This window comes from Leptonychotes weddellii, chromosome 2 (assembly GCF_054177405.1).
Source record: "Leptonychotes weddellii isolate Sample4059 chromosome 2, ASM5417740v2, whole genome shotgun sequence".
In the NCBI taxonomy this organism is placed as follows: domain Eukaryota; kingdom Metazoa; phylum Chordata; class Mammalia; order Carnivora; family Phocidae; genus Leptonychotes; species Leptonychotes weddellii.
This window is the reverse complement of record NC_138370.1, coordinates 163,953,969-163,974,341: the sequence shown is the minus strand read 5'-3', so window position 1 is coordinate 163,974,341 and position 20,373 is coordinate 163,953,969. Positions and strand designations below refer to the sequence as shown.

The 20,373-nt window shown below is 39.2% G+C and overlaps 1 protein-coding gene across 3 annotated transcripts in view; it reads right to left on the bottom strand.

Annotated features, from left to right (window-relative positions):
* The window catches only part of KCNIP4 (potassium voltage-gated channel interacting protein 4), a 1,020,323-nt gene that overhangs the window by 59,965 nt on the left and 939,985 nt on the right, over positions 1-20,373 (bottom strand). For 2 of the 3 annotated variants that reach the window (XM_081812554.1, XM_081812553.1), the window contains exon 2: positions 6,968-7,092. In XM_081812554.1, the coding sequence (XP_081668680.1) occupies positions 6,968-7,092 (125 nt within the window). The remainder of the gene's footprint in view (positions 1-6,967; positions 7,093-20,373) is intronic. The other variant, XM_081812552.1, reaches the window with a different exon arrangement.

Below are 20,373 nucleotides of genomic sequence, written 5' to 3'. Positions count from 1 at the left end.
AAAATAAAATTTAAAAAAACAAAGAAGAAGCATCCAAATGCCACAGATTTTGTTTAAAAGTCTTGTGTAAGGTGATATACTTCAAGATGACATTCCAGAATGTTCACTGTGATTTCAGTTACTTCTGTACTTAGTAGAATAAGTTGAGAAGAGCTGAAGGGCTCCAATGTCTATTGAGCACACTCTCAATGAAAGAAATTATGCAAAATATTTTTCATCATCTTCTCACTTGTGTGGGCATTAATAGCCTGAATCTTCGAGGAGAATTTAATGTCCAGAGAAGTGAAACCACCTGCTCAAGGTAGAAAATTTGTCGGTTGAAAGGTTTGAACCCAGTAAAGCACTTGTATCATGCCAGTATTTGGAAGTCAGAAGGGCAGCCATGTTTATCTGCTGAGACCTGTAGACAAACTTCTCAGAAAACCCTGCTTCCTAGAAGTCTGACAGAAAATTCTGCTGGGGCATAGAAAATAATATTTTAACTCTGTTCTTATACCTTGATTTTAAAGTACATGAGTAATACTTTGTGCTTAAGGAAGATCTTCTATCTGAGTCTTTCAAGAGCAGAACAAAACCAATTATTACCCACCCCCCTTCATGATTGGAAGAGAAGATCTTAATCCCTAATTTGCTGACAGGGAGACAGAAGCTGCCAGGGATGAAGTGATTTACTGAAGGTTACACAATCAGCCTGTGAAGCCTCAAGAATAACTCTAAGGGCTCATGATAAAAGAGCAATTGCCTTATGCAATTAGCAGCTTATTGCTTTATCCTAAACACCATATCCCGCTCTTTTTCAAGCATGTGCTAAAGTCCTCCTCTCTCCCACCCTACCATAAGTGGGATTTAGTGCTTTTTATATAAAAGTACTTTGTAAAAAATGTAGACCCCTATAATTTCATCCTCACTTCCCCTCATCTATTTTTAAAGATGCAGTGAGTTCTCAAACTCTTCAAGTGGTGTAGGAAAAAAACCCATAAAAAAACTTTCATCTCCTGCTGGTTCCTTTGGCCACATTAAACCTCTTGCAGAAATCAAGGAAAAGTTTTGTGCTACTATTGGCAAAATCCCCAAGGAGAGGTCTGGATTTTAGGTACAACACTGAGGGTGGGGATTAGCCATGCTTCAGATGTGACTTCAGATTTAATTTAGCTGCTTGGGTTGCTGGCTTCTGGGGTTGCTGTCTCCTTAGGAACACTGCTGTGATGGACACACCCTATGGTGACTCCTCGTAAGTCACATTCTTTTTAATCTCCTTGCCTTGAGTGCTGGGATATACAGAGGTGGTAGGATGAGATGTCATGCCCATGACTATATTACATTATATAAGACTCTGCCTTAGCAGACTAGAGAGATTCTCCCTTGCTGACTTTGAAGAAGTGAGCTACACGTTATCAGAGATTCTGTGAGAAGGCCATGGATGGGCAAGGGACTACAGGCAGCCTCCAGGAGATTAGTGGCCCCAGGATGACAGCCAGCAAAAGAGTGGGGATCTCATAAATACAACACAGGGACATGAATTCAGCCAACAACCATGTGTGCTCGGAGGAGGATCCGAGGATCCAGAAAGAAATGCAGCCCCAGTTAAGTTGCTTCTGGACTCCTGACCCTCAAAACTGTGACATGATGAATGAGTGTTTTTTAAGCCACTACAAATGTGATAACTTGTTACACACAATTAAAAAACCAATACAGACATCCTTCATTTTTAGGTAGAAAGGAAATTAACACTTAGCATTTTTAGGGAAGAAGGGCATTACCAAGCATTAAAATGACACCTTAAAGATATATTTGAATCTAATGGTTACTTTGATCTATTATAATTCAAATGAGTGAAAGAAAAAGAAGCGGGGAAGGATTTGGGACAGGAAGGCACCAGCTGTCCAAAGCAAATAGATCTAACTTCTTGTAACTTTCACGTCCTGCCTTAAACAATGGGAAGGATATGCTGTAAATTATTAACTAATGAAAGTAAATGTCAAAAAGGCATAGCCATATTAAAACTTAGTGCCTCAGAAGACCATTCATGATCACCTAAAATTGAACTGAAGTTATGCTTGATTTTGAAAGAGAACAGCAAATCAAGTTTATGAATCATGTGTATGGATACTTATCTGACCTGCCAGGTCAGTGGTTACCAAATGTGGCTTTCTGTTAGCTATCTATTAAATGGGATTTTTTTTTTTTAATTAAGAAGTTTAGAAAAAAATTATTGAGCATCACTTCAGATTTAACTGAGTCAGAATCATCAGAGGTAAGACTTGTTACCCACCTACACACACATTTCCCCAAGGGGTGGAAACCCACCAAAGACCTCATAAGGTTCCAAAGTAGCCAGTCTAACCATTGGTATTCAAGACTATGGGACTCATCACAATTAGGTCAACTTTTTTTGTGACAGAAGCACTTTATGACTAGGATTTTATGCATCTAGTTCACTGGTTGTCAATCTTAGCTGCACATTATAATTACCTGGAGTGCTTTATAAATCCTGATACTCAGGATTGCTTCTTCCCAGAGCAATTACATCAGAATCACCATGCGTGGTACCAACCTATTTGTAATTTTTAAAGGTCTTGGCATGATTGCAACATGTAGTTAAGTTTGAGACTGCTGACATGTAGAGAATACCTTGTAGGTTTCAGCATCCTTTCTAATACATAGGTACATAGCTCAAAACCCAAAACACTGTGGGGGAGGATGTAGGCCAACCAGGACTGGCCACTTCAATGGAACACAAAACTAAGTTTTGACTATTTGGAGATTTACTATTATAACTCTGTTTTATTGAACTTCATGTTTATTATCTTAATTTCTCAAAAACAGACAAAACTCAGCCAAAAAAACACCAAAAATCAGGCAATGTAGGTATCAATATCCCAATTTATAGAGATAAGGAGACACAGACCACTGATTCAGAGACAGCTGGCTAAACAAGTAAGATATGGACCTGTGTCTGAGTGACCTGAAGCTTATGATATCTTCACAGTGATTCTTAGAGTGTGGTCCCCAGACCAGTAGCATTAGCATCACCTGGAAAATTATGAGAAATGCAAATTCTTCACCCCAATCTCAGACCTACTAAATCATAATCTTTGAGGCTGGGGCCCAGCAATCTGGGTTTTATCAAGTGGCGTGAGCCAAGCTACTCATGCTGTCTGACAAAGTCCAAGTATGGGGGACGATCCTGGAAACAGGAGACTCCACAGCTGGCTCCTACTATTCTCTTTCATTTTGTTTATGGCAATCTTTATAATTGTGGGAATATGTCTGGGGTTTCATGATAAAGTGACTACTCAGTTACGCCTATCTAAGCAATCATAATGAAACTAATTCCACGAGGCCCCCCAGGCACCTCAGAAGCGGCAAGATTCTAAGAAAGGAACAGCTCAGGCTGTTCCACAGTTCACTATATTTCCTGCGCTATAGAACAAAATAGCAAGACGGTCACGCTCTGTCTAGCACCTTTCTCTTTGCGTATTGTTTTTTAGTTTTAGTGAAAGTCAACAAGCGGAAATCAATAAAGGTCATGTTAATCATTACAAAGGAAAAATAAAAGAAGGCTATGCCTGTAATCAAAAAAATGATCTAAGATTATCTCAGTCAATTGTGAAAAAACATAATCACATGTTACGAAAGTATGGAAAAACAAAAAATCCTAACATATAAATAAAGTTCCTCCAAGGCTGTCAGGAGGAGATGCTTGCAACCTGATCCTGTGTCTGTGTCTCCTCATTCGCCGACACCATCCTTTCCTACGAGAGACCCACCCCGGCTGGAGCTGGACTCCGGCAATCAAGCCTTCAGTTGATTCCAAGGCACACTAAAGATGGAGAAACCCTATGCTATATTCTGCATTTCTATCAGCTGCCTACTTTTGGAAACTCAGTTCAGCAGGTGGTAAGAGAAATAAAAATGTGGAGGTGACTCAGAAGGTAAAACAGAGTGACAGGCTGAGAAATTTTCTCTTACTAGCGTACCTTTCTCCCATTCCCCGTTTTTATTAATAATCTGTGTTGGATATGAGGAAATGCTATCAGGGATCAGGTACTGAGAAAAGATTGGGGGGCTCTGGCAATCTTTACAAACAGAGGTGATTTGCCATGGTGAGTTTCTTTATATCAGTGTGACTGTCTTAAGATGTTGGTAATCAGTTTATCCTTTTAATAAAAATATAGGGATTTTGAATGGTTTCATTAAAAATAAATAATCCAGGGTGCCTGGGTGGCTCAGTTGGTTAAGCGACTGCCTTCGGCTCAGGTCGTGATCCTGGAGTCCCGGGATCGAGTCCCACATCGGGCTCCCTGCTCAGCAGGGAGTCTGCTTCTCCCTCTGACCTTACCCCCTCTCGTGTTCTCATTCTCTCTCTCTCTCACTCTCAAATAAATCAAATCTTTAAAAAAATAAAAAATAAAAAAAATAAATAATCCAATTGGTCCCATGGAAATGACTTTTTGAACTTGAGATAATTGTTGTTCAGGAAACCAAGTTGGTTTGCTTTCTCTGACCCTAAGCTGGTTCAGATTGCTGCCATCCTGTTAAACTGAGTGTCACCGCCTTGCTTTCATGCCTCTCTTGATATAATTCAGGATATATTTATTAGAGCTGGACATTTGACTAGGGGGAAATAACCACAAATGAAAAGAACAGTTGTATTTGATTTATCAGAGACATCAATTAATATTTTCTGAGCAAACTGTGGACTTCTTTCTTGTAAAGGAGTATGTGAATATGCTTTGGGCACACTCAGGTCTGATGGACATTGATCTCATGGCGAAGGATTGGGGGACAGAAAAATTGATGCAGAGAGAAGAGAAAAAGAGAAAGAGAAAGGAAAGGGAGGAAAGTGAAAGAAAAGAGACAAGAATTGATAAGGAGGAGAGACAGAGGAGGTAGAGAGGAGGGAGAGAGCACAGGAAGAAGAAAAGAGCAGGGATCAGGAGGGTAAGAAAAGGGGATAGCGAAGGGGCCTGGAAAGGAAGGAGGAGAGGAGAGGAGGAAGAAAAGAGGACAAGTAAGCAAAGAGGAAAATAAAAGAGAGCAATAAAAATGAAAAAAATAAAAGACAAAAATAAACGAATGCAGACCTCAGAGTCTGGGCAATTTCTGTGAAGTGCCACTTGGAGAAGACCGACCTGCAGAGATGCTGCCTCTGGAGGTTAACGATGGCAGTAATCGTGACTTCAATTTGCAACAAATGGTACACAAAGCAGCCTGACCCCAAATGGAGAGACCTGCCATCACGGCAGTGGAGCGATAACATAGCAGGGATGCTGAGAGGTTGTGAAATTCTCCTTTATTTGACAACCATTTTGTATCTGATTGCTCCTGCCAGTGGTCATTCCAGCTGTTTTTCGGTAAGTGTTTGTTCTCTCTGCATACTGTGCAGCATAGACATAACTAATAATTCTCTAGCCTCACTTCCAAAGCCCCTTTCTCTTCATGCATGTTTATTTACACGTGTTATCTTGATAGATTGCACATCAAGACTCCTTTTAATGAGAGTTGTGTCTGTGTGGAGCAAGTGCCTATCCCCATGCCATCTCCCCTCTTCCCACCCAGTCTACCCCCACAAAGGCCTGGGTGTTAGCAGAGAACCAGGTTTCAGAGTAGTAATGGGGAGAGAAAAACTTAGAAAGCCCAGGCAAGGAGAGTGGTGAGAGCAGAAATGGGGTGGAGAGAGACCCCATGGAGTCAGAGATGGTGGAAGGTTGTGTGCAATATGCATGATGGAACCCTATAAAAATATTCTGAAAAGTCAACTAGTGTTACACATTCTCTGAATAAACTTTTATGTGCATACTGTGGAAGAGGCAGAGTTTGTCATTTGGTCTGCATGAGGTTGCACTGAGGTAGCAATTGAGATGGTCAGATTTGAAGAGGCTGGAATTAGCAGAACTCTTTGGACACTGTAGAGTCTACAGACCATGGAATGGGGCTGTTAGGGGGAAGACTTGAGGAGGGATCAATGCAATTTAATTTGGATCTCAAGGGGTACCTATAGTGTAGCGACTATGGTTTACATATGTGTAAGAACATAATACATCTTGGCCCATGTATGCCATTTGATTCACAATCATTTGACACTCTTAAGGACGAAATGCCTTTTTTTTTTTTTTTTGTAAAGTAGACTCCATGCCCAATGTGGGACTTGAAATCACAACCCTGAGACTGAGTCGCATGCTCTACCTACTGAGCCAGCCAGGTGCCCCAGGGATGAATTGCTTTCAAATAAATTCATGACAAGTCTTCTCTCCCTATATAAACCAGAAGCGCCTTGAATATCTTCTCTAGCTTTTGAATAACCTACAGAATCTAGCTTAATACTAAACACATACCAAGTATCCAACAAGAATGTGTCCCTGATCAATTGTTTGGGTCACTCATTGTCTCTCATCCTCACCTTCTGGTATGCAGGAACTATCACTCCTTTTGAAGATGATTCCCTCAGAAAGGAGGTGCACCTGAATCACAAAGAACCAGATGCAAGGACTACCTACAGACACTTATGGTCTAGAGTCATTGGTAGCATGTTTATTTAGAAACTTACAGTGACTCTTCACCAGTGTCAGGAATGGTGTTCCTTGATGGGCCTTAATCTATAGTCAAGATTCAAGTCAAACATAAGACTATTGTTCAATAATGAAGTGAGAACTGAAGCTTACTGAAATGATATCATTACAGCCAAAACCAACCAACCAAACAAAACATACCAAGAACCGAATTGAGTATGCCTTTTTCTATACTTATCCTTGTTTAATGTGCACCCACATTGTATGAGCATTGGTGTGCCAAAGTGACTCAAAGTCTAAATGGATATTGACAATATTCATATCTAGGAAAGATCCGTATGAAACATACATATGATGGGGCTCTCACAGAATCATATGTTTCCCCTCCTTCCTTCTCACTTCTCAATGCTCTGCTGGGAAGAGTATGAAGGTAAAGTCAGAAAGGAAGTTCTTACATTCTTAAATCCTCTGTAAAGAATCTGGAGTTCTTTCTTGGTAAATTTGCTCTGGGCTTCCAGAAGTTCCAGAGCCTCAGGCCGATGCCGGACGGTGGCCATCTCCAGTTCATCTTCCACGCTGTCTGTGGAGGAGAACCAAAAAGAGGCTAAAGAACAGTCACAGGTCACCAATGCTTATACACAACAACACAGGAAAACAGTGAAACATTTACTGGATGTCTGCGATTTTTCCAGAGGAAGGATTCTGATACCGCCTAAAGTAGTCTTTACATTTCCCAGAGTTTACATAACTAAGCTAAGACAATTCCACATAATCTCTTCCCCCCCCCACAAACTCTAATGATTAGATATTACAATATTAGCATTTTTATAATATAGTTTGAAGAGTGCACAAAATCACGAATAACCTTAAAACCTGGAATTGGTGTGTATATATACCAAGTATGGGTTAGAAAAATGGAATTTCAGTTTAATGACAATCAGTATTACCCTATGTATCACACAACTGGGAGGTAGGACTCTGCTAATACTCTCTGAGGATTCCACTGAAATCAAATATTTGGCCTGGGGCTATAAATAAAGTAGCCAGGTCAGGTGCTGAAGTGAGTAATCAGCTGCTGAGTTGACTGGTATAAACTCAGTGTTCATGGGTGCACTCTGGATGGACTGGGCCTGAGGAAACTTCTGGCTAGACCCTACTCTGTAGCCAAAGGAGTCTATAGCTACCGATAAACTCTAAAACATTGTACTTTCTTTTGTGAATTATATTTACACTATAATTTCTCAAAGATGCTCTATGTAAAAAGAATAAATATCTGGGAAATGCTGTAAATGCTAACATAGTTTGGGACCAAAACAGTGGAAATTAAAGGTTTCCAGAGGATGTGCAACAAACAATTCTGTTTAACTTTGTTTAACCCAATTGACCCCAAAGTGTATTTGTCCAAAGAACCCTTTCTCCCCACAAGTCACATCTGGTAACCTATACATATTTGCCCTAGGGTCCTGTAGAACACTATTTGGAAGGTGTTGGAATATATTAGGATCTGGGTGCTCAGGTCTCAAAGTATAGGATCCTTGATTAATTTCAGCTTTTTTGCAGTGGGGCCCAATGGAGGCCTAAGACATTCTTCTTGCCATCCGCCAATCCACACCTTGGCTAAAGAACTCAACAGGAATAGAAGCATCCAGGCCCAGCCCTGAAGCCATGGCTTGCTAACCTCCGTTATATTCTTTCCTCTTAGCCACAGATTTCCAACTCAGATAAGTGAAGCTCAGGAGAAGAGCTTTTTCTCATCAACTCTGCACCCAGGGTGTTCCAATTCCATGTCTTATGTGTCAGTTGGAAATATAGTTATCGTTGCCAAAAGTCACATCATTCTGATACTCAGTGCTGCCTTTCACTAACACCTGTACCTACTTCCTTCCCTGTCTCACTAAGTGCAGTGATGGGCCAGCGCTCTCACAGAGCAGGGATAAAGAAGTTTCCTCAGAACCCTAATCCTGGGGTGTCCTAATGACTGCCCTCAAGTTTACAAAAGACCAATAATGGCAATGAAACAGGTACTTAGAATTGTCATGTTTGTCAAAATGGGGAAGAGGGGATAAAAGCAGACATTTGTTCTGTACTTTTCATATTATAATAGTTTATTTTGAAACAGTGAGATGGAAAAGCTGCAGGATAGTGATGGATGGAAAGGAATAATAAAAGGGACATGAGAAGATGGGAAGGCCAAGAATAAACTCGATCTGACAAGCATAAAATTGATGTGAAAGTAAGCGAGATATGCACCTGAAGGATGTGTAGAGGCCTACGGGTGGCTGGGGAAATGGCAGCTAGGCATTCACAAATTGACCTCAGGTTGGACTTTACGGGGAAACTCAAAAAAGCCCAAATGGGGCTCCTTCAATTTTCTCCTTCATTCACTGGAACATTTGAGTAGAATGGGTTGATTCTACTCAATAGGTCCTGAGCTTAGGGAGGAGGTACTCCCTAAGATTGCTGTTGATCCAATGAATTGGACTATGCTGTTGTTACTGTAGTTGCCAATGCAGAAATAAATGCCCTGGAACAGACTTGATGTAAATAGATAATACGAGATAGAAAGACTCTGCTTTCTTGAAAAATACCTTCACATAAGCTTCTTTTGAGTCGATTACAGTATAATTCCCTCAGCTTAAAATGTTCCTTTTTCTTCTTTCTGCCTGTTGAAATGTATATATCTCTTACGATCTAATTTAAGTATTACTGCCTCCTCTTTGAAGCCTTTCCAGATTGCTCCACCATACAGAACTGGTAGCTCCCTGGACAGAGTTCTCACACCTTACCTACCTCTCATGAAGCATGCAAAACATAACATTACGAACTGTTCATGCCTGCCTTCTCCATTGTGAGTTCCTTGAAGACACGGGCAATGTCTTACGGATATGTATATCCTCTGGACCTAACAGATTTTGGTACCCCATAGTCACTAAAGAATTACTTAGTGTATGAATGAATGAATTAATGGATGAATGGGTGAATCAGCAAACAAATGATGTTGCTACTAAAGTTTCCATTCCCCTGGGACCCCTTGAACCTTAGCAACCCTCTAGAAAATTATTTCTGAAACTGAGGTTTGTGGACCATTTGTAGACCTTAAATGCCTTCTTTGGAATCACTGTGTTCTCCACGTCTTGTTCTGAGAAACACAGCAAAAGCAAAAGCAGAGGAAATTTTAATCAGATTTTCTGAGTAGTCTTTCAATCGTTGCACAACTTCTCTAGACCCAGTGACCCTTCCACTGGAAAGAAACAAAACAGCGCATTCATTCTTTGGCCTTTGTAACCACACAGCAATCTGAGCCACACCACCAACACACTTTTCTTCCTCCAGCTGTCACAGACTTGCTGAGGCTGAGACGGAGACAAAAGACCCAGAGCCGGAAGGTCAGTGTAATTGAATTAAGTGTGTGATAGGATGAGCAGCACGCACAATATTCAAAGCACCACACTTGAAGCATCTGTGGACTCTTGTTTTCCCAGCTGACTAGTACCTTACTTCCTAATGACTCCTAACTGCCAAAGGGCTGTTTCTATTTCTAGGAGGCTGATAGGCTCTAAAAACCTGAAATCATCAGCAATTCACCAGCAGACAGTAAAAAAAAGCAACACCACCTAATCCAATCAAGACTGATTCCTGGAGGCAAACTCTGGAGAGCACAGCATGATTCTGCACAGGACTTGAAATCCACAAGTTGACTCAACCACCTTTTAGGAGCATGCATTTAGGGGGATTTTATTTTATTTTATCTTAAAGATTTTTATTTATTTATTTGAGAGGGAGAGAGCAAGCATGGGGAGGGGGAGGGGCAGAGGGAGAAGCAGACTCCTCGCTGAGCAGGGAGCCCAATTCGGGGCTCCATCCCAGGACCCTGGGATCATGACCTGACTTGGGATTCACACCCAAGTCTCTGATGCCAAATCTTACGTTCTTTCTACTTTGTCACATTCTCTCTCAACACCAACAGAAATAAGAATGATAAAAAAAAACATATTTATCTCCTCTCCTTTTCTGCATTGTCAAATGTCTCAGAAAAGTTGACTAGATAGATCCACTGGGTCCATTTTCTATCTCCTGCTTCCTCCTTTATCTCCTACAGTCTGATTTCTGACACGATTATGGGTGGAATTGTATCACCTTAAAATTTGTGTGTTGAGGGCCTAACCTCCAGTATGGTTGTATGTAGAGATACGGCTTTTAAGGAGTTAATTAACATTAAATGAGGTCATAGGACCTTAATCCAATATAACTGGTTTCTTTATAGGAAGAGAGAGAGATACACACACGGAGGGGAAAGGCCATGTATAAGCACAGCAAGAAAGCAGCCATCGCAAGCCAATGGGAGAGATGTCAATAGAAACCAGCTTGCAGACATCTTGATTTTGGGCTTCCAGTACTGTGAGAAAATAAATTTGCTGTTCAAGCCATCTAGTCAGTGACATTTTGTTTTGGTAGCCCTAGTAAATAGATACATCCACCTATATTCAAATGACACACAACACTCACAAAAGCAAGTCTTATTGCTCACAGAATTTGCCCAGAGAACACTGGACGGTGGGCAAGCCCATTATATCATTTTATCTTTAGACACTGTTCAAGAGAGGGATTTTCTTTTTTCTTTTTTTTTTAAGATTTTATTTATTTATTTGACAGAGACACAGCGAGAGAGGGAACACAAGCTGGGGGAGTGGGAGAGGGAGAAGCAGGCTTCCCACTGAGCAGGGAGCCCGATGTGGGGCTCGATCCCAGGACCCTGAGATCCCGACCTGAGCCAAAGGCAGACACTTAACGGCTGAGCCACCCAGGCGCCCCCAAGAGAGGGATTTTCATCTCCATTTTAGGGATGAGACAACAGAGGTTTGGAAAGTCTAAGCAACTTGTTCAAGCTCAAATGGCTAGTTAGTAATGAGGCACACAGGTGTCTTTAGCACCCTAAAGTCCAATTTTTTAAGCATTCTGCTGGGATTGTTAATAAAAATCACCACTGTATAGAGAGCTTTTGCTCTAAGCCTGGCTGGGTATTATCTCATTCTAATACTGACAAAAATGCTGTGAGAGACCTATTATTGCCCTTATTTTACAAGGAATAACTGGGACTCACAGAACTTAAATAATCTACTCAAGGTCACATAGCAAATAACTGACAGAACTGGGATTTGATCCCTGGTTTTTTAACACCAAAGATCATGAGCTCAGTCAATATGCTATTTTAAGAGCTGGAAATATATATATAAAAGTCCAAAATCTCTCTCTATATATAAGTCCAAAATCCTAGGGGAAAAAAGATTTTATATATATATGTCCAAAATCTATCTATCTATCTATCTATCTATCTATCTATCTATCTATCTATCATCTATCTATCTATCTATATATTAGTCTAAAATCCTAGGGGAAAAAAGATTTTAGACTGCCACTGAACCCCTAGTGCCTCATGGGAACCATGTCTGGGTGCCTTGGAGAGATCACCGTGGTGGCAGTCGATGCTGTGCTGATTTAGAAACAAATAGAACAAGGTGTGGAAGGGATGCTATCTCAGAGCTGGAAAAAACAAAAAGACTGTGTGCTTTTATACATTTTACCATCGAGAAATGTGTGTCTAAGATTAAAACCAGGACCAGGTGGGACCCTGGCCACCTGAATCATCTCCAGGCCTCTGCCAAGATTTAACTCTGCAGGCATCTTGCTGAGTTGCTAATTCAGTGCTGCTTTTGCATCCCAAGACAAGCTGAATACAAATAGCATTTTAATTCATGTATCTTCTAACAGATTTAATTTTAATCAGACAACTAATTCCCAAACCCAGACACCCTTGAGCTTCCCAGCTGTCTCTTTGTTATTTGTTTCTTAGATTTAACTCTCTCAGGGCCAAGGTTGTCCTACGTCTGAGTAAACAGTCCCCTCAGGCCATGACACAGTTGGGCTAGAAATTAGAGTTCAAATCACCTGGGAACAACAGAATGAGGTTTAAAAATAGGCATCTGTCTCCTCTTTCTCACAACTTGTCTTCTACAGCAGAAGTTTATTACAGCCCAACTTATAATTATGCGAATTTGACTCTATCCAAGGTCAAACCATACCCTCCAGAACATAACTATAGAACATCTTGCTTTACAAACAAATATGAGTGTGAGGTCTGCCTTCCTAAAGCAAGTGTTTGTAAACAAGGCCTGTGATGCTGAAATAAAACGATTTTATAAATAATGTCCCTCCACTTGGAAATTTGGTTTAGAACCCAGGCTGGCTACGCAGAGAGGAGTACCTGCTTCATCATAGCATGGGACACCGGGAGGCTGCTGCCTCGTTCCACCTAGGACTGGCCGGACCCCTGGCTGCATCAGTTTGACAGTAGAGTGCTAGTTTGGCACATTAAATATGCTCGGTAAAAACATATGAAATCAGTGAATAACTACTATAAGCCTCCCAAACATAATGGATGTATCTACATGAGGTCCATTTTGCAATACAATGTGACCCTTCTTTACATAGTGTATCCATTTTTCATTATAAAAGATCATAAACACTATTACTTTAAAATCCTATCTGAGCTGAAATTGATTTGTCTAGCCAAAGATTCAGCTGGCTTGACTTATATTGTTTTATCTCATTTATAAAAATACCTTTTGAGTCTTTATTCCTAGTGTTTATGCTTTACTAAATTTGTTTAATAGTGACTTAATCAGTATGGCAATGAAATCATGATGAGGATGATTGCCTCCTAATGATACGCTGCATCTGATTTTAGAGGCTTTGTCCAGTGGCAGGTATTGGAGGGTCGTTTGGTGAATTTTGCTCCAGGTTTTAGATTTACACTAAACATCACTGGGAGATTCTTGACTATAACCATAGAAAACAACTTGTGAGAATGTCTAGCATAAGGAGTAGATGCTACTGTTTGGTTAATGTTCATGTCTGACCCAGCAGGACAAAGATCAAGCTGTCTAGGTGAAGACTTCAAAAGCTATTGTACATGGTACCGATGCAATTTGTTTCCTCTCTTTCTTCCTACTTTGAAAACTTGTACAGGCATTGAGAGAATACCATATACACAGAGCATTCCATTCCTTGGCTCCAACCCTCACTGTCCTCAGAGCGGTTGGCATTATAATCAGTTGAGGACACTGATTTTCAGAATTAAGGAATTTGCCTAAGTTCACACAGCTGATAAGTGGGGTTGCTGGGAACTGACACAAATCTATTTTCTGTTCAATCATTTGACTTCTCTCGGTGGAGAGTTCAAACCTGGGACAAGCACAGTAAGCAACTGTTTAAACTTTGCCAAATTTAAATACTTTATCTCAAGAATCCAAAGGCCTGGGAGCCCTCCTGACTCTTGCTGTGTTCACAGCCATGCACCTTTCCACCCACCAGGAGCTATTTTCAGGTGCACATAGAGAGTACATGAGCAATTAACTCCAAGCTGATGGAGCACAGCCCACGAGTAGAAAGCAATCAATCCCTCCAAAACACTGCGGGAGTCCTAGCACACCCCAGACCACCCTAAACAACTAGAAGCCCCCCAATTTTTCTTAATCAGACGTGTGTCTTCAGTTCTGGTTCTGAAATTATGTTAGGACCAAAAAAAACCTTCATAATTAGTACTTTATTTAATATTCATATATCACATGGAAAATAAAAAGTATTTTGAAAATGGCCAATTATTTTGAACATCTTTTGTTAGAGGTGGTTGTTGACAATGACATTAAAATTTCCATTCGAGGAGAACTTGAATTACTTTGCAATTTCATGACTGGATTCAATCACTTAGAAAATATAACTACTCAGGGACGATTGCTGGAGCTATTTCTCATGGCACTCATGAATGGATCATCTCTACCTTATTTACAAACATAAATAATAACTCTTCATGCAAGCTTAGATTTTAAAATATAATCACCTAATTGGAATGCTTGTTATTAGTGTAGCCATATTACTACCGGAGCAAATCATGTGTGACTCCTTATGATGGGAGCTATTATTTCATAGCTGGTAGAGTCTTACTTGCTTTTTGGTAAATGAGCAACGTAAAAATTATATTGCAATTCATTTTACACAGAGAGAAAATCTACAATAGAAATGCTGGGGTTTGGTAAGAAGGAAACAAGGAATATGATTGAACTTATACATCAAGATAGACCCAAAAGATTGATAGTCTAGTCAGGAAAGTCAACAGCTGAGAGGGAATACAATCAAAGAGAAAATTTTAAAAACGGTGAAACATGGAGAGAGATAAAGTAAGATAGTCCACGATAGCTCACTAAATTAAAAATGCCCTAACAAAAGAGTTTCTCCTCAAGTTTGATAGACTTTCTTTAGTTTGTCTTTAAAATCAAATAATAATAAACCATTTTTTTAGCATTTGCTCTGTGTAAGCGCTTTACTTATATTAACTCATAAAATCCCCATCAGCACACTAGGGATACTAAATTATGTTCTACAGATGAAGACACTAGCCCAGAGAGATGAAGTAACTTGCCCATGGTCAGACAGTAGCAGGGCCAGAGTGTGAATATGAACTCTGGATACTCTGGTTGCAGGATTCACGTCATTAACTATTCTGTTGTTCTGCCTACCATAGAAGAGGAAGGAGGATGGTGCTCCACTTATCTGGAAATCACACATCCAACCTAGAATCAGGAATTGAGTAGCAAAAGGACTCTAGGCAGGAAATAGAGTTACCCTAGAACTGAATGTGGTTTTGAATCCAGCCCCTTCACTTTGTAAATTTATATTCAAATATAAAGCCTTAGTACTAGCGGTTGTAAGTGAAAGGCCATGGCGCACACAGCAGCAGATCTGGGCGCAGCCCGGGCTCTCCTTGACTCCTAGTACAGCGCTTTGCCAAATGCCAGTCATGATGTCCTATCTCAATAAGAGTGTCCCCATGCTTACTACACCCACAATTTTAATAAGCTTCCCACTCCACTTTGGAAGCAGCTGGGGGTGGGAAAGAAGGGGTACAAACTAAAAGAAGCCCATGAGTCACGGTAATGATGCCTAACATTTGACAGCTGACACCTTGTAGTAAACAGAATTCTTTCACTTTCGTTATTATAGCTAAACCTCACGATTACCCTATGCGCAAATATTCTCACCCTGCTGTTATGGATGAGGAAATCAGGGTTGGAAGTAATGTAACTTATGAAGGACATAGTAACAGGAAGCTATGAGTGACAACTTAAACCTAAATGTACTGACTCTAAAGTCTAGAAGTGACAGCTGATTGCCCGAGGACAGAGGAGGGAACATAAAGTTGAAAAGGCACATGAGCCTATTATAGCAAATAATTTAACAAAGTGGTCAATGACCAACTTTTGATCTGGGTCATTAAGAACAGGCTTTGTTCTCTTCGTTTCAGAAGATAAAATGCAGGTGATATATTTTTAAAATGCTAATTTAAAGCCTAATGAAAAAGAATAAACATGGACATTTTATGTATTTATTGTTTATTTATTTAGATATAACTGATATATAACATTATACTACTTTTAGCCATATAACATAATGATTCGACATTTGCATATTTTGCAAAATGATCACCACAATAAGTCTAGTTAGCATTCATTAACGGATATTAGCCAGACGGATAGAAATTTTATTTATATAAAGTATAATGTTTGATTCATAAGATGTTACTGGGTAGTGTGTTGCTTTAGCAAGTAGACAGTAAATAGCTGGAATCTATTATGTAGGGAATTAGAAAAAGTTTGGGTAAGTTCAGTAATAAATTTTTGGTGGTATATCAGGGGGATGTTTTGGGGCTAATATCAGGGATGCCAGTAACATTTATCTGCCATGGCCATATTTAAAATTTATTTATTTGAAAATGTAATCTCTACGCCCAATGACTCTTGACCCCAAGATCAAGAGTTACATGCTCTTCCGACTGAGCCAGCCAGGCATCCCTGTCATGGCTTTATTTAAAACAGAGCATTAGGAAAACCGAGCAGTGATCTAGGTTTTGTTATGTTCTTTCTAGGTTTAAGCTAGTTTCTTGCTTCAGAGAAAGTTAGATTGCTTAGTTCAAATGTCAGCTGGACATTTACGTGTGACTAGGGTAAGTTAGTAAGACTCTCTGTGACTTAGTTCTGCCGGATGTCGAATGCCATAAAGATGAGAGTAAAATCTAACCTGATATTATAGTATAGAATGACTCTGGACATAAAATGAGCTGGTACGTGTGACTGGGACATAGTGAACAATCATAATATTGTTGTTATTTGTAGTAATATTAGTATTAATTATGGTGACACCTATTGCCACCCTTACAATAAGAAGAAAAGTGCCTGGGAGCACTCATTCTAGCAAATTATTCAGTTGCTCCAATTATTTTCTCCTGGGTCTATTTCTCAATTCTGATACTGGATGATGCGTTTGACCTCCCTAACCCTCAATTTTAAAGTCTATAAACTAGGAATAATACTAATATCAATTTCATAAAGTTGTTTTGAGAAATTGTTTGAATGATATACTGACATACAGTAATTAATCAATAAAGGGCAGCAATTATAATATTAATAACTACTGCACACTTACTAGTGAGGCATTGTTCTAGAATCTTCAGGAGTGAGGGCTCTGTTATTATACTTCTTGAATTTGAATCCATTTGCTGACTCTTGTTAGCTCTGTGACCTTGGACAAGATGTTTAGTCTCTCTATGCCTCAGTTTCTTCATCCATAAACGGGGATAATAAAAGGACTTACTACAAAGGGTTGTTGAGAGGTTGAAATGAAATAATGTGTAGAAAGCACTTAAAATAGACCTTTTATACTCTTCCACTTTGGTATGGACAAAGGAATAGGACTATTTTTTGGAATGGAATTTGAAACAATAACCTAGCTTTACCGCTTGTCATTTCCTCCCACACACCGTATGACATCATATCTTGGACAATTTGCTATTCTCTGAACAAAGCCTGCATTGTCAACTTTAATCCTTTTGTTTGCACCATCTCCTTCTACATAGATCTGCCTTTCTTCCTCCTCAACTTTCTCTCTTTAGTCTCTTTAAGGCTTATCTCAATGCAGACAGGGCTTCACAGAGACAAGTCTCCTCAGACTTCCATCCAGCATGCATAGTTGTCTATTGTCTGCTCTGATTGCTTTATGTATCATTGACCTGATTGAATATCTGTCATTTCTTCTGTGATGTGAACATCTGGAGACAAGAGATCTATCTCAATTATCTTGTTACCATCAATGCCTAGCATGGTTCTGGATACTAGAAACATTTCATCATTCATTCATTCATTCATTCATTCATTCTTTCAATTATTTATTGAGTGCTTATTACAAGCCAGGCACTGTTCAAGGCACTGTGGACACTAGAATGAACAACAACAAAATCGTTGCTCACATAGACCTTAATTCTAATGGAAGAGTCACTAATTGGACATCCAAATTGTTTGTTTTTTTGGTGTTGAGTTGTTAAGTTCTTTATATATTTTGGATATTAACCCCTTATTGGATATATCATTTGCAAATATCTTCTCCCATTCAGTAAGCTGGCTTTTTGTTTTGTTGATGGCTTCCTTCACTGTGCAAAATCTTTTTTATTTTGATGTGGTCCCAATTGTTTACTTTTGCTTTCGTTTCTCTTGCTTAAGGAGACATATCTAGAAAAATGTTGCTATGGCTGATGTCAGAGCATCAGCCATAGTCTCTCTATTCTGGGCTCTCTATTCTGTCCCATTGGTCTTTATGTCTATTTTTGTACCAGTACCATACTCTTTTGGTTACTACAACTTTGTAATATATCTTGAAATCTGGAACTGTGATATCTCCGGGGTTTTTTTTGTTTTTTGTTTTTTGTTTTGTTTTGTTTTGTCTCAAGATTGCTTTGGCTATTCAGGGTCTTTTGTGGTTCCATACAAATTTTAGGATTATTTGCTCTAGTTTTGTGAAAAATGTTGTTGATATTTTGATAGGCATTACATTGAATCTCTAGATTGCTTTGGGTAATGTGGGCATTTTAATAATATTAATTCTTCCAATCCATGAGCATCATCTTCTATCACTATTGCCTTATATTTAGGCCTTTGTTTTCTCTTGTAGGCAGAGAAGTCTAGTGGTGAAGACTTAAAGCTCTGGCATTATGTTGTTCAAGATCAAAGCTCTGCTTTAACAGTAATTGGGAGATCTTGGGTTAGTGATTTAATTTCCTTGTTTAGTCTCTCATCTAAGGGGGGATTATAATTTTGCCTGCCTCACTGGTTTACAGTAAATGTTTGCAATAATTCTTTAGGCTTAGAATAATGTTGTTCTCAACAAGAGTTAACTGTTGATATCGTTTGTCACATAGACTTTTTAAAAAGTTTTCCAACTGATTTTCCTCTTGTTTTTTTCTCCCTCAACAATTTACTTGCTTTCTGATTTTTTTAAAATTTATTTTTGAGTCATTTTATCACTCTGACTCTTTGTTGGTTCCTTGATTTAGAAACCAATACCCAACTAGTTTTTGCTGATTGTTTTGATACTCTGTATCTTGTCTTCAAATGTTGCTCTTGATCCTTTGCCAATTTTTTCCCTGGCTTCAAGTTCACCATCAACCCTTCTAAAGTTGGAGTTGTGCTCAACTCCCTTGACTATTGGCTGGCTCTAGCCATCTGAAAACCCAATCAAGAAAGGAATCACTTCCATTTTGATACAAAAATCCCACTTCTGGGTATCTATCAAAAAAAAAAAGATGCAAACAGGACATTGAGGCAATATCTGAACCTCCATATTTATTGCAGTATTATTTACAATAGCCAAGAAATAGAAACAAGCTGTGTGCCCCTCAATTACTGAATGGATAAAGAAGATGTGGTATAAAGATGTAACAATATTATTCAGCCATGGAAAATAAAGAAATCCTACTATACGTGATAGTACATGGGCATTATGTTAAGTGAGATAAGCCAGACAGAGAAAGACAAATACTGTATGATACCATTTATATGTGAAATCTAAAAAACACAAAGTCAAAATTATAGAAACAGAGAGTAGAAAAGTGGTTGCCAGCAGGGTTTGGTGGTGGAGAAATCAGGGAGAGTTTGGTTAGAGGGTACAAACTTCCAGCTAGAAGATGAATAGTGTTTGAACATCCAATGTAAAATATGGTGGCTATATTTAATAACACTTATTGTGCAATTGACGTTTCCTAAGAGAGTTCTGTCCAAAAGCAAAAACAGACAAACAAGAACGATAGATATGTGAGGTGATGTACGTGTTAATTATCTAAAGGAGGGGAGTCCTTTCACAACTATACAACTATCAAATCACCACGTTGTACACTTTCAATATCTTACAATTTTATGTGTCAATTGTAACTCAGTAAAGCTGAAATAGAATAAATAAATAAATAAGAGGCTTGGATGTGATTCCTCATTGCCTCCTTTTATTAGTAAAGTCCAGCATTGTGTTGGACTCCGGTCACAGCTCACCTTGTTTGGTGGCTTCTCTTCCCCACTTCTCACTCCTCCTGATTATCTTAAGCTTCATATTTTCAACTACCTAGAACTTTCTTCCTCTTATTTCTCCTTCTAGTGAAATTATTATTCTCCAAAGGGCCCTGAAGAAATATTACCTGTTTGTGAAATGCACTTAGGTGGGATTTAACCCTTTCTCTGTGTGGCTATAATTGTGATCATCATTGTCCTCGTGGAATAAGAGCATCAACAGCTAACATTTATTGGCCACATAATAAGCAGTTCACATGCTTATTTACTCCTTGGGGGAGTATATGGAATATTTACTATTAACATTTCCACCTTTCAGATGAAGAAATTGAAGTTCAGAAAGAGTAAACAACTCACCTAAGTCTTCTATAGCTAGTTAGTTGGTCACAGAACCAGAATTTGAACCAAATAGGCTAGTCCCA